Raw genomic sequence first — 15,279 nt, 5'->3', positions numbered from 1 at the left:
CTGTGGAGACCTGACGCTCCACGTGTTGAGCAATTCGGCGGTACGTCCACCCGGCCTCCCGCATGCCCACTGTACGCCCTCGCTCAAAGTCCGTCAACTGCACATACGGTTCACGTCCACGCTGTCGCGGCATGCTACCAGTGTTAAAGACTGCGATGGAGCTCCGTATGCCACGGCAAACTGGCTGACACTGGCGGCGGCGGTGCACAAATGCTGCGCAGCTAGCGCCATTCGACGGCCAACACCGCGGTTCCTGGTGTGTCCGCTGTGCCGTGCGTGTGATCATTGCTTGTGCAGCCCTCTCGCAGTGTCCGGAGCAAGTATGGTGGGTCTGACACACCGGTGTCAATGTGTTCTTTTTTCCATTTCCAGGAGTGTATATTTCCCATCGCTTTAACTTATTTCACACGTATTCCCTCACATATTTCAGGTGTCTCTCTAGCGAATGTCATCGAGCAGTTCGTTTACAATGATTATGATATCGTACCTCCTGAAATGTGAGTCATACAGTGATATAATTATGCAGGTAGAGCCAATGATATATGTGGCTGCTGTATGCGAAATATGTTGTGAATAGAGTCAGTAGTAAATAAACAATAAATTAAAACGTCATGAATTCATGCATGATCGGCAGTTTCTCACGCATTTCAGTATTTGACGTCACATCGCCTACAATATCTGTTGAACAATTACGTATTTTTGTAGGTAAGGTATTAAGAGAGATGTGTGGCTACTGTCTGCGGAATAATTTGTTGCGAATAGTATTAGTAACAAAGAAGTAGTAAATTTAAATGTCGTAAATGGTGTGTCAATTTTTCATCCATCTCAGTATTTATGTTATCATATCTCCTGAATTATTTGTCTTACAGTGATATGATTTTGCTGGTTAATTCAAAGATGTAAGTGAATACCGTATGAAGATGTGTCACGAATACGATTAGTAGTGGAGAAATAATAAATTAAAAGTCATGCTTCATGCAGCTGTTTCACTGTGCGATAAACATTCTTCTTTTCGTCGTGGGTTTTGTCAGCGAGAAAAAGTTTCATAAAGATTTGGTATTACGTGTAAAGTTTGATGGAAGTCACAAAGGGCGCTCATTGTCAAATACCGGATGAATAAAGTTTGAGTATTCGCACGTCGTGGTCTACGCTTCATTTTCAGTCCCACGCCTATCCCTTTGATAGTTAGGTATGTCTAAGGTAGCCTATGTGGTGATTCAGAGTATAAGCTATCTCCATTCCCAGTTTTATCCAAATCTTTCAGTTGTTTCAGCGACACACACACAAACACACATACACACACACAAACTTTCACATTCATAATATACAGGGTGTTTCAGTATAGCGGTAACAAATTTTCAGGAGAGACAGAGTACATCTGGACGACGAAAAGTCACACAGAAATGCACGATCGGGAACGCTTTCCTGGCGGGGTAGTGACAACACAAAATGCGAGAAAGAATCGAAACGAACACTGTGAGAAAACATGTCTACCATGCTTAGAACGGCAAAAACTATGATGTAAGAATAAAACAAACAACGATCGTCGTCAAAGAAGGAGTTCGACATTACGACCCCAGCCTCTGATGCAGGGATCACATGGAATTGTATGCACCCGAGATATTTTGTCCATTATAAGAAGTCAATTTTAGAAAAATCTGAAGTAACTGAGCAGCCTGCTCAGTTAGGGAGGCTATGATAAGCGGAGCAGGACTGAGAGAAGGACAGTACTGAAATAAATATCATCAAGTAATAGCTAAGAATCTGTTCAAAAATTGCAAGAGGAGGACTGCTGAAGGTCTGCGGATACAGGAAGATTCCAGATGGATTACACCACGTTCAGACATAGACTCCGAAATCAGATATTGGACTGGAAGGTGAACCCTGGAGTAGATATACACTCAGACCTCAATTTGGTAATGACAGAGATTAGGCAGAAGTTTGACAGATGTATGGAAGAATCAATGAGCGAAGAAGTGGAATACTGAAGTACTGAGAAATGATGAGATGCGTTTGATGTCCTCTGAGGTTCTAGGTACTACATGAACACCACAACAGGCAGTTCAACTGAAGAGGAATGGACATCTCTAAAAACGGCGATCATTTAAGTTTTACAGATAAATATTGGTACAAGGAAGTTAAATGCGAAGAAACGTTGGGTAACACAAGAAGTACTTCCATTGAGACGAAAGAAGGAAGTAAAAAAATATTCAGGTAAATTTAGGGAGTATAAGGCGCTAAGGAATGAAATAAATAGGAAGCGCTGGGAAGCCAAGGCGAAATGGCTGCAGGTAAAGTTTTCAGCGATCTAGTACTAGAGCAGAGTGTGCCCAGTTGAGAGTGAATGGGAGGGCATTACAAGTTTTGGAGCTACCCTAACAATCAAGGCACAACTTGCGAAAATCTTAATCTGAACGGGGTAAGTAAAACTATTTTCAACGTATATCTGTGACGTGAGACAATGGACCTCTAGGAATGTGTTGTCCACTGTTCCATATTGAAATGTGTGTGTATATGTTTGTGCCTTTAAATGGGGCTACGGGACCGAGTTCAACTGTCTGAGAGCTTCGTAGAGATGGCAGGCAAATGTATTTTTTTTATTATGGGCAAAAATGATTAAAGTAAATCCACGTTCATTTAGTTTCTGCACATTGAAAATCTGCTGGTACCCAAAAATGCGACTTCATATTTAAAAATTACACAAAAAGATTTTTGTAATCGTTAACCAGTCCAATGCGTATGATTCACTGCAGAAACAGTAGAGACATAAAAGAAATTGTTGTATTCCAGACTGTAGTGTCAACGAGGTTTTTCGTGAATTATCACTGCCAGACACTTCGTACATTATTGACGATGCCAAAGACGCCAACTATTTTACCATGCCTAAACCGGTGAAAGCCTCTGCGGTAATTTTTTCCTTATAAGTTTCAACCCTCTACATAATCTGGCCTTATAGCAGTCACAAATGAAGTGTTTTTTCTGTTCGACAAGCAAACATTGCCACAGCGGTGCTCAGGTAAGTATCGAAATGGTTCCGAGAAGGTAGATTAGGATCGCGTGATAGTGGGCACCAAATCAATTAATTTGTTGTATGACGATGACTTTATTCCATTTACACTGTACACTTATTTAAGTGCTTTCTCAATTACTCAGTATCGACGAGAGTTCGGTTTTTTGTATTTCCTACCTTGTTGCGGGTAGACAACTGAATATGATTTTTTAAGCCGAAACTATCCATGTAAGTGAGAGGAAATCTTAATGAAGAGTATAGTGTAAGTGGGGAAATGTCACCTTTAGTCAGTAAATCAGGATACCGAGATTGTGCTTCCTATGAGGTATACGTCTGAAACTTCCTGGCAGATTAAAACTGTGTGCCGGACCGAGACTCGAACTCGGGACCTTTGCCTTTCGCGGGAAAGTGCTCTACCGAGTGAGCTACCCAAGAACGACTCACGCCCCGTCCTCACAGCTTTAATTCCGCCAGTACCTCGTCTCCTACCTTCCAAACTTTACAGAAGCTCTCCTGCGAACCTTGCAGAACTAGCACTCCTGAAAGACAGGATATTGCGGAGTCATGACTTAGCCACAGCCTGGGGGTTTTTCTAGAATGAAATTTTCATTCTACAGCGGAGTGTGCGCTGATATGAAACTTCCTGGCAGATTAAAACTGTGTTCCGGACCGAGACTCGAACTCGGGACCTTTGCCTTTCGCAGGTTCGCAGGAGAGCTTCTGTAAAGTTTGGAAGATAGGAGACGAGGTACTGGCGGAATTAAAGCTGTGAGGATGGGGCGTGAGTCGTGCTTGGGTAGCTCAGTCGGTAGAGCACTTGCTCGCGAAAGGCAAAGGTCCCAAGTTCGAGTCTCGGTCCGGCACACAGTTTTAATCGTTTATATAGATAAGGAACAGCGAAGGGCCTATAACACTATCCTGGGGAGCGGCAGACTATAAATGGGTGTGGTATGCGTTTTAAAATGTGGAGAGTGCTCTGCATCCTGCCTAAACTCTTTTAATGTGTTGTACAATGAGTGACTGAGCTTTTTAGTCCCTAATCTGACGGACGTGACTTTTTCTGTGTTTCTTCACATTTTTCTTTTTATCATTTGTCTTTTCACTGTAAACATTAGAACACTGGAACTGACGATCGGGTTGATTACTGTGTGTGTGTGTGTGTGTGTGTGTGTGTGTGTGTGTGTATGTGTGTGTGACAGAAAGAGGCAGCAGTTTCATTGTTGCTTTTATCCACATTCGCCTCAAAAAAGATTGTAGTGCAGACTCTGAAGACCCAGTTCCGTGAGCCGAAACAAGTGAGTTATCATTATAATTCTGTAACACGCTTTGAGAAGACAAAAATAGTTTTTAAAATAATTGAGAAGTTTGCTAGAGGTTCATATTCTAGAGGTATTTATCCGGCGCTAAACCAAGCTGAAATGCAGGGCTCAGTAGAAGAATACGAATTTTTAAGAAATTTGAGAATCAAAGCGCGATGTTGTATACTGCCAAGAACGCTTGATGAGTCACGTTGTCTTTTAAAGACAACAGAGGTTCGGTATTTCCATGGAGGGATTTCCATTCAGATGGAAATGTCTCATCAGAGATTAGCTCTTCCGCCCGCACGTGGAAACCATCGGACGAGAAGCGTGAGATTGGCCGCCGGCTGCAAATCTGGTTTCCGATAACGCAGATGGCCGGCTGTTCTCGCTGGTAGTGGATGATGAATGGCCAGCTGCGTTCCCTCTCTCGTGCTGGTCGACCTGTATGAAGAACTGAGTGTAGCGCGTCTTATGTGCTGTCCATGGTACGTATTTTCCGAGCATTTTCTACAGCGATGTATGGAGATTAGTGTGTAATCTACGTCTATACGGTTGCTGTGCAATACACAGTTAAGTGTCTGGCAGAAGGTTCATCGAATCGGCTTCAAGCATACCTGTCCACCGTTCACTCTCGATCAAGAAAGACGAAGACTTAAATCTTCCAGTGCGAGCTTTGACATCTCTTATTTTATTATAATGATAATTTTTCCCTTTGTAGATGGACGCCAACAAATATTTTCACACGTTGAGAAGAAATTTGCTGATTGAAATTTTATGAGAAGGTCCTGCCACAGCGAAAAATCGCCCTTGTTTTAATGACTGCCAACCCAATTCGCGTATCATATCCTTGGCATTCTCTATTTGGCGATAATACAAAACTCGCTGCCATTCTTTAAATTTTTTCGATGTCCCCCGCCAATCCTATCTGATGTGGATCGTGCACAGTGCAGCATCACTTCAGAAAAGAACGGACGAACGTAGTGTAGGCCGCCTGTTTAGTAGATACGTTACATTTTCCAAGTATTCTGCCAATATATCGCAGTCTTCGGTTTGCTTTCCTAACAAATCCATGAGACCGTCTTTCCAATTCAAGTTATTCGTAATTGTAACAGTTAAGTATTTAGTTAAGATTGCAGCCTTTCTATTTGTGTGATTTATCGTGTAACTGAGTCCTCCCCGATAACTGAGTGGTCAGCGCTGCGGTCTGTCACGCCAAGGAGCCGGGGTTCGATTCCCGGCTGCGTCGGAAATTTTTCTCCGCTCAGGGACTGGGTGTTGTATTGCCCTCATTATCATTTCATCATTATCAGTGGAAGGCAACGGGAAACCACCACTGGAATCACTTCCGTAGACGCTCATGCGGTGGACCTCTCTGATGTGGCTTCCCTCATGACAAGACCTGCAGTAAGGAAGAACACAAAGTTTTTGCATCACAAACATATATCTAAATCATTTTGCAAACGGTTTTGATCAGCTGAAGACTTTACAAACCGGTAAATGACAGCGTCACCTACAAACAACTGGAGAGGGCAGCTCAGACTGTCACTTATATGGTTCATGTAGATCAGGAACAGCAGAGAACCAGTAACGCTTCCTTCCGGAACGGCAGATTTGCTTTACTTGATGCCTTTCTTTCAGTTCCTACGAATTGCAGTGTTTCTGACAGGAAATCACTGCTTGTATTTATGTGAATTCTTTGCTGTTAACCCGAATTGACAAACTTAAGAAGTGTTATAGCTTATTTGATTATTTTAAGTTAGAGATCCATTATAAGGGAACGAAAACCAAAAACATGAAAAATGGAAGAGAGAGCGCTTGACGTTCCCTTTGCACTAATTGTCGGACAATTAGTTCATGGTATGAAGAACAAAAACTTGCTAGTGACTGATTATATAATCTTCTGGTCACTAAAACTGCAACGCCAGAACGGATGGCAACCAGCTTCCTTACTGTGAGAATGCTGTGTAGCGGGAAGAAAAATTACTGAGCACCTGACGCATAGTAAGAAGGTTGCACGATTAAAAAAAAAAAGAGGGGACCCTGCTGCCACATCCTGAAGAATACGCGACAGTCGACCGACCGCAGTGTTATCCGCAGCCACTCATCATCGGATGCATTGTGGAGGGGCAGGGCACGGGGTCAGCTCAGCCCATTCCCTGCTGCTGCCGGCGTTTCGACCTTGGAGCCGCTACCTCTCAGTCGGGCTGCTTTTCAGTCGGCATCACGAGACTGAGTGCACCCGGCGCAGTCCTTTCACCAAGAAGGCAGTACTGGAATCGAACCAGGATACCCCACATGAGGGTCTGTCACGTTGATCACTGGGCTACGGAGGATTCATACATGAATAAATTTGCAGGTATTTTGCAAACTGTAACACTTGGTACTGCCATCTCCGGCAGTGACAATGGCTCTCAACCAGATGGAAATGGAGAGAAACTGAGATTGGCCGAGAGATTCGGATATGTCGTCCTTGCTGTTTCAGTTCTGTACTAAAGACCATCAGTTGCTGTGGTTGGCAAGTGGTAGTGTACTAGTTTCCCGGCAAGCGATAATCAGGGTTTTTCATATAGTGAGGGATCAGGAGAATGTGGTGATCGGGACAAAAGTTGAAGAAACTCTGTATCGAGATAGTTCAGGGCAGCACAGTAATGTGTCGTCTCGCACAATCTTGTTAAAAGATGTGACAGAGACCTAGAACACAGAGCAAGGCCATTGATTTTAAATTCCACAGAAGAGTAACGGTTCCTGTCCAAATTACTGGTTATTCGAATTAAAGATGGTCGTGTTGTTTACCCTGTGGCACCCCATACCATCACGCCAGATGCTGAGCCGGTATCACGTTGATCAGTGCAAACTGGCAACTTTCGTTCTCCTCAGACTCTCCACACACAGATACGCCCGTTGCAATACTGTGTGCAGAGAAGAACTCCTCCCAAAAGACAACGAGGTGCCATTCGCGTCTCCGTTAACGACGTTGGGCGTACCAGCGTCGGAGCGCCTCTCTTTGAGGCGCGCTGACATTCCGTGGAGCGCCAAGTGCCATTGCAATCTCTGTGCTGGTGCCTGGCTCATGTGGCTGTACGATCTGATTGGGGACAGCCAATAGTAGCCAGGTAAGACTTCGGTAGTAGTGATTTTACTCAGTTTTCTGTCATAGGTAAATGAGTAGTCACTATTGTCATAATCACTGAAAGCCGAAGGCCTTATATTGCAAAGTGTTATGTCGTTATTGGGGTTCGCAGTCTGGGGTAGATTGAATCATTTTCCTTTAAATACTGTTATTATTCCATTAATATTTTGTGTTGTTCAAATCTTATTCAGGTCTCAAGGAAGCTTTTGTTTATAATGGTGTTTTCTGTGTGGTTAAATTGGTGATTGCGTGGTAAATAAAGTGGTAATACAAATACTTGCCCCACATCTTCACAGACCCAGCCCGAACCCACTTATACCTGAATCCCACGATACAGCTGGCAGCTCTGTGAGTTAAAGACGCACCCTGTGTACCCTCAACTCACTTAAATTTTTTAAACCTTGCTATTGTACTGTATCTACACAAAAAACGAAATTTCTGTGTTTGCTCTTTTTTCAGAACTTGCAACTTTAATGACCAGAAGTGCAGGTAGCAATTTTTGTTGACTTGTAGAAATGCATGATACGCACTCCTCTGTTTTACAGTACATTTATTCACTACCAGTTTAGATCACGGACCATCTTCGCAGTGGAAAAACATTATTGTAAAAACTTCACATTGGCTACATGCTATTTAACCAGAGAAACGAAGTTTTCACAATAGATATCTTTCAACTATGAAGAGGGTTCATGATACAAACTGGTATTGAATAAATGTACTGTAAGACAACATAGTGTGTATCACGCATTTCTCCAAGTACTATGATGCTGCTGACAATTACCTGAAAATTTTTTAAAAATTTTTGTTAAGGCAGTCCTGTGCGATAGAACTGGCTGTATGGTTGCACACAGAGCTCAATGAAAAAGTAGAATTAAATAAAATATATTACCTGCACACTTTGTGTACAGGGTATTCGAAAAATACACGGCAGTATTTCAGGGCGAGGTTAAGCACATACAGTGGACAAAGGAACGTGATATGAACATGGGTTCCGAAATTTTTATTTATTGAGACATCCGGCATGGAAGTTACTAACGCTCCCTTGGAGCCCTGCCTGTGACGATACTGTGGTATGCCAGCGGTCTCTGGGGACCGTGGCCGGGCTGGAATTACTGTACTTCGAAGCGAGCTGTACGGAACAGCTCTGATGGACAATACTGTGCAACGCAGTTAGCACTTATATCAGTGCTGCCGTCTTGAGTTTCTCCAGGTACAGGTAATGTGCCACTCCAATGCTGTACTGTGAACGCTCATTCTCCAGTACGTATTGTCTTAGGCAATGAAGAATTCAAATGCTGAAATGCATCCATGCATTTCATGTATGGGTTGGCGAATGGCAACGCTGGATTAGACCGTCGGTTGTGCTACGGACGATATCCTGATCGCTAGTTCCCTGACAGGAAGCCATTCGAAGAAATCCACTGCCACTTACACGACGATGGTAGTTCATACTTTTACCAGGAACATGAGGAGGCGACGACGCACAACGCCTGCAACTGGGGACGCTATTATTGACGGTGCAGAACACAATCCGCACATCAGTACTCGGCGCTTAGGTCGTCAGCTCGGTATCCATCACAACGCCGGTGACGTATCCGTGAACAACGGCTGTATCTGTATTAACGACAGCAGATGCAGGCGCTGGCCTCCTACGATTTTCCTCAAAAACTTATTCGTTGTTGGTGCTTTATCCAACAACGTACCCTGAAGCTTGTTTTTCTAGCAGTAGTGTTATGGACAGATGATGGCATCCAAAACTTCCATACTCAGCATCAGTGGGCGTACGTCAATCTACATGCAACTGTTAAAATGATCCATCAATAAAGATTCGCCATCAACGTTTGGGTACGGACCCTTACTTCTCTACCGCCCAAAAGGGAGGATGTACAGACGGTCGTTGCGCAGAATATTGCGTCCTTTGTTGACAGATATTTCACTACAACTCGAGAAACAGATGTACTACACTCTCGGTGGTTGCCCTGACCATTTTACTGTTCTTGTCCGCCAAAACCTGACTCGCCATTGTGCTAGTTGCTGGATAGATAGAGGTGGACTTGCCTTGTCCCAACACTCACCTGACGGAGCACCATTGGACTTTTCTTAAGCGTCTTTTTAAAGGCGTTAGTGTACGCCGTACCTGTGGAGGAGGAAACATCACTTCTTGCAAGAATTCAGGCAGACAGTGAAGGAATAAATACAACACCGGAGATTTCTGACGCTTTCGTGCCTCAGTGCGTAGACTATCAGTAGCCTGGATACTAGCAGAGGGTGGGCATTTTTAAGATTTATTATATGGTAGTGAATTGGGTGCATCATTGTGAAAATAAATTGGAGCTTCTCATGGAGCAGGTATTCGACTTCCATGTCTGATATCTCAATAAATATTCATTTTTCCGTATAGCTGTTGTTGTTGTTGATGTTGTCGTGGTCTTCAGTCCTGAGACTGGTTTGATGCAGTTCTCCATGCTACTCTATCCTGTGCAAGCTTCTTCATCTCCCAGTACTTACTGCAAGCTACGTCCTACTGAATCTGCTTAGTGTATTCATCTCTTGGTCTCCCTCTACGAGTTTTACCCTCCACGCTGCCCTCCAATACTAAATTGGTGATCCCTTGATGCCTCAGAACATGTCCTACCAACCGGTCCCTTCTTCTTGTCAAGTTGTGCCACAAATTCCTCTTCTCCCCAATTCTATTCAATACCTCCTCATTAGTTATGTGATCTACCCATCTAATCTTCAGCATTCTTCTGTAGCACCACATTTCGAAAGCTTCTATTCTCTCCTTGTCCAAACTATTTATCGTCCATATTTCACTTCCATACATGGCTACACTCCATACAAATACTTTGAGAAACGACTTCCTGACTCTTAAATCTATACCCGAAGTTAACAAATTTCTCTTCTTCAGAAACGCTTTCCTTGCCATTGCCAGTCTACATTTTATATCCTCTCTACTTCGACCATCATCAGTTGTTTTTCTCCCCAAATAGCAAAACTCCTTTACTACTTTAAGTGTCTCATTTCCTAATCTAATTCCCTCAGCATCATCCGACTTAATTCGACTACATTCCATTATCCTCGTTTTGCTTTTGTTGATGTTCATCTTATATCCTCTTTTCAAGACACTGTCCTATCCGTTCAGCTGCTCTTCCAAGTCATTTGCTGTCTCTGACAGAACTACAATGTCATCAATAAACTTAAAATTTTTTATTTCTTCTCCATGGATTTTTAATATGTACTCCGAATTTTTCTTTTGTTTCATTTACTGCTTGCTCAATGGAAATATTCAATCTGTGTATTTCCCGTATAAGTCAGTCTAAAAAATACACTCTAAGAGGAACAGAATCCAGCCACCATCAAGGAATTACCCGAATGGGACGGAAATCGATAGATGTGATGTACTCGAGCAAAGAAATGATTACGGTTTCAGAAAAATTTGACGTTTTATTCAAGAGAAAAAGCTTCAGAAATTGAGCAGGTCAATAAAGCGTTAATTCACCTCTGACCCTGATGCATGCCGAATGGCTAGGCGCTGGTTGATAGAGTTGTAGGATGCCCTCCTGAAGGACATTGTGCCAAATTCTGTGCAATCGTCAAAATCACGAGTTGCCTGGAGGGCGCTGCCCATAATGCACGAAAATCTGTCATTCGGGGAGAGATTCGACAACCTTTCTGGCCAAGGTAGGGTGTTGAAAGCTCGAAGACAAACAGTAGCAACTCTCTCAGTTTGCGAATGTGTATTATCTTGCTGAAATGTAAGCACAGGATGGTTTGCCGTGAAGGGCAACATAACGGGGCGTAGAACATCACCGTCGTGCCAATGTGCTGTAAGGGTGCTGCGGATGACAACCAAAAGAGTCTGCTATGAAATGAAATGGCACCCGATAATGTTGGGCCGTATGACGGGCGAAAGTTAGGATGGCATCCTAACGCTGTCCTGGGCGTGTTCAGACTTATTTTGGGCCTATGACGGGCGAAAGTTAGGATGGCATCCTAACGCTGTCCTGGGCGTGTTCAGACTTATTTTGGGCCTGGAATCTCATCGACTGGCGTAGAAATGTATTCGGTGATGAGTTGCGCTTCGAACTGTGCCCTGATAATCAGCGAAGACCCTGTCTGAAGTAGCCGCAGACAGCGCTGAGAGACCAGCATGACTGTCGTCCGCCATATGGCCCGACAACCAGGAGTGAAGGTCTTGGTTGCCATTTCACTTGATAGCAGGACAGCTTTGGTTGTCATCAGCGGCATCCTTACAGCACAACGGTTCGTCGAAGATAATCCACGCCCCATTTTGTTGTCTTTCATGGCAAGGCATCCTATGCTTACAATTCAGCAACATAATGCCCGTCCACATACACCGAGAGTTTCTTTCCCTTGTCTCCTCTACTTGCCATCTTATCCAGCGACATTGATGGATCTGTCTCCCACTAAGAACGTTTACGGCATAATGGGCAGGGCCCTCCAACCAGTTTGGGTTGTAACGATCTAAGGCGACAGTCGCACAGAATTTGGAACGATGTCCCTAAGCCACTGCTTTCAGAAGGGCAGGGGCGGACCAACGAGTTATTGCCTTGCTCAATTTAGGAAGCTGTTTCCCATGAAGAAATCGTCCAATCTTCCTGTAACTGTAATAATATGTTTCTCTGTATATGTGCATCAATATCCCATTCGGATAATTCCTTTATGGTGCGTCGTTCTTAGAGTGTGTATCACACACGTTTATTTTTGGACAGATAACTCACCTGAGGGGGTCCTTGATGTGGATGTACCTATCGAGTGAAATGGCACAAAGATTTAGGATGGAGGCGGTGGAGCACATGACGTCGAAGGCTATCCAGGTGTCGCAGAACTGTGCGCCAAACATCCAGTAGCCCAGCAGGTCGTTGACGACGGCGAAGGTCATGACGAGCGCCGCTACGAAGAGATCCGCGATGGCGAGCGACGCGAGGAACAGGTTGCCGATGCGCCGCAGCCCGCGGTCCGTGTAGATGGCCACGCACACCAGCACGTTGCCCGCGATAGACATGAAGATCACCAGCGACAGGAAGACGCCTGCGAACACAGCGACGCAACTAGTGCGAGGCCCGGCAAAGGGTGCACAGGTTTCAGGATGCTGTGCGTAAGCAATGCAGTCCGCAATCCATGACAAGGTCGCATACACACACACACAGACACACACTGACGAACCGAAACATTATGACTGACGTCTTAATAACGTGTTTGTCCAACGCGATACTACGTGGGTTCTACACGGCATTGATTGGAAAAATACGTGGTTTCTTGAGGTATGTGACATTAGATGTCTACAGACAGGTCAGTAACTCTCGCCAATTACGGTTTGTCGGTGCGGCTTGAATCTGGAGGCCAAGACATCAAGGCATCATGCTCGTCCAACAACGATAGCACTATATCGAGGAAGGCTTAAAGAAAATTACACTCCTGGAAATTGAAATAAGAACACCGTGAATTCATTGTCCCAGGAAGGGGAAACTTTATTGACACATTCCTGGGGTCAGATACATCACATGATCACACTGACAGAACCACAGGCACATAGACACAGGCAACAGAGCATGCACAATGTCGGCACTAGTACAGTGTATATCCACCTTTCGCAGCAATGCAGGCTGCTATTCTCCCATGGAGACGATCGTAGAGATGCTGGATGTAGTCCTGTGGAACGGCTTGCCATGCCATTTCCACCTGGCGCCTCAGTTGGACCAGCGTTCGTGCTGGACGTGCAGACCGCGTGAGACGACGCTTCATCCAGTCCCAAACATGCTCAATGGGGGACAGATCCGGAGATCTTGCTGGCCAGGGTAGTTGACTTACACCTTCTAGAGCACGTTGGGTGGCACGGGATACATGCGGACGTGCATTGTCCTGTTGGAACAGCAAGTTCCCTTGCCGGTCTAGGAATGGTAGAACGATGGGTTCGATGACGGTTTGGATGTACCGTGCGCTATTCAGTGTCCCCTCGACGATCACCAGTGGTGTACGGCCAGTGTAGGAGATCGCTCCCCACACCATGATGCCGGGTGTTGGCCCTGTGTGCCTCGGTCGTATGCAGTCCTGATTGTGGCGCTCACCTGCACGGCGCCAAACACGCATACGACCATTATTGGCACCAAGGCAGAAGCGACTCTCATCGCTGAAGACGACACGTCTCCATTCGTCCCTCCATTCACGCCTGTCGCGACACCACTGGAGGCGGGCTGCACGATGTTGGGGCGTGAGCGGAAGACGGCCTAACGGTGTGCGGGACGGTAGCCCAGCTTCATGGAGACGGTTGCGAATGGTCCTCGCCGATACCCCAGGAGCAACAGTGTCCCTAATTTGCTGGGAAGTGGCGGTGCGGTCCCCTACGGCACTGCGTAGGATCCTACGGTCTTGGCGTGCATCCGTGCGTCGCTGCGGTCCGGTCCCAGGTCGACGGGCACGTGCACCTTCCGCCGACCACTGGCGACAACATCGATGTACTGTGGAGACCTCACGCCCCACGTGTTGAGCAATTCGGCGGTACGTCCACCCGGCCTCCCGCATGCCCACTATACGCCCTCGCTCAAAGTCCGTCAACTGCACATACGGTTCACGTCCACGCTGTCGCGGCATGCCACCAGTGTTAAAGACTGCGATGGAGCTCCGTATGCCACGGCAAACTGGCTGACACTGGCGGCGGCGGTGCACAAATGCTGCGCAGCTAGCGCCATTCGACGGCCAACACCGCGGTTCCTGGTGTGTCCGCTGTGCCGTGCGTGTGATCATTGCTTGTACAGCCCTCTCGCAGTGTCCGGAGCAAGTATGGTGGGTCTGACACACCGGTGTCAATGTGTTCTTTTTTCCATTTCCAGGAGTGTATATCTGTATCACATCTTTGGAGTGTTTACTCTTAGATTAGCAAATTATTTCACTATGTTCTAATTACATGTACGTCCAAGAAATATTTGAAATGTGGACTATGCGAGAGGCCGTGACACACTGACAGCTGCCAAAGTGCTCAGGGTAGCACCCGTCTATCAGAGACTTGCATCTGATGCACTCCTGGCAAGATGCACTGATGGAAAGCCGCAAAATGGGAATGAAAGCTTTCAGAGTGTCATTTAGTCGAAGTGTCCCAAAGAAAAGGAAAAGAATTTTTTTTTGGGTGTTGTAGAAGCAGTTATTCAGTTTAATAAGGGATGTTTGCAGAAAACATGAGTCCCATTGCTCCATTATCACCGTCCCTGAAGAACATACGCTTTTTCAGAGATCAGCGGAGGGTCAAGCAGGCCACAAGATGCTGCTAGGAGAAGGAAAAATGTTAGAAGTGGTCTTGAAATTACAAGATGCAGAATACTTACACCATCAGGAAAAGAGACTTTTTTACAGTAAGTAGTCTTGAGGTATTTGCATACCATTATACATTAATATTATCCAAAATGTACTTTTCCATTTTATCATCACAATTATATATCGACAATTATGAAAGAATTAAATGTCAAGAGTAAAAAAAAAGTAAATTGATAACAGTTCTCTCAAAAAAACGCATGTAACTGTTGAAGAACGTTTTGTGATGTACCAAAAGTCTTAAATGTGAAAATTGAGAACTGAGAACCAAAAGTAGCTTTTCAAATAGCGGATTAAAGATCATATAAAAAATTCAGGGTTAAAGTATCAGCCTGGTTATTACATCTTTAAATGATAGATATGATTTTATAATTCGATTGAAGTCGGAAAAGTAAGAGAAAGGAATGCCTTCAATTACCATCTCAAGCCTTACGGAAGCCAAGGAGAATGTCCCCCATATCTTAATAATGTCTCCAACAGCCACCGTCTGTGGCGCGGTTGATGTTTCGTGC

The 15,279-nt window shown here is 44.9% G+C and overlaps 1 protein-coding gene across 1 annotated transcript in view; it reads right to left on the bottom strand.

Moving 5' to 3' along the window:
- LOC124789956 (dopamine receptor 1) overlaps window positions 1-12,488 on the bottom strand; it is a 61,956-nt gene extending 49,468 nt beyond the window's left edge. Inside the window, exon 1 of the mRNA XM_047257488.1 lies at window positions 12,184-12,488. Within this exon, the coding sequence (XP_047113444.1) occupies window positions 12,184-12,467 (284 nt within the window). The 5' untranslated portion in view covers window positions 12,468-12,488. The remainder of the gene's footprint in view (window positions 1-12,183) is intronic.
- Between the last annotated feature and the right edge of the window lie 2,791 nt (window positions 12,489-15,279).

This window comes from Schistocerca piceifrons, chromosome 3 (genome assembly GCF_021461385.2).
Source record: "Schistocerca piceifrons isolate TAMUIC-IGC-003096 chromosome 3, iqSchPice1.1, whole genome shotgun sequence".
NCBI classification, from domain to species: Eukaryota; Metazoa; Arthropoda; class Insecta; order Orthoptera; family Acrididae; genus Schistocerca; species Schistocerca piceifrons.
The sequence above is the reverse complement of the archived record's forward strand: the minus strand, read 5'-3'. Positions and strand labels throughout refer to the sequence as shown.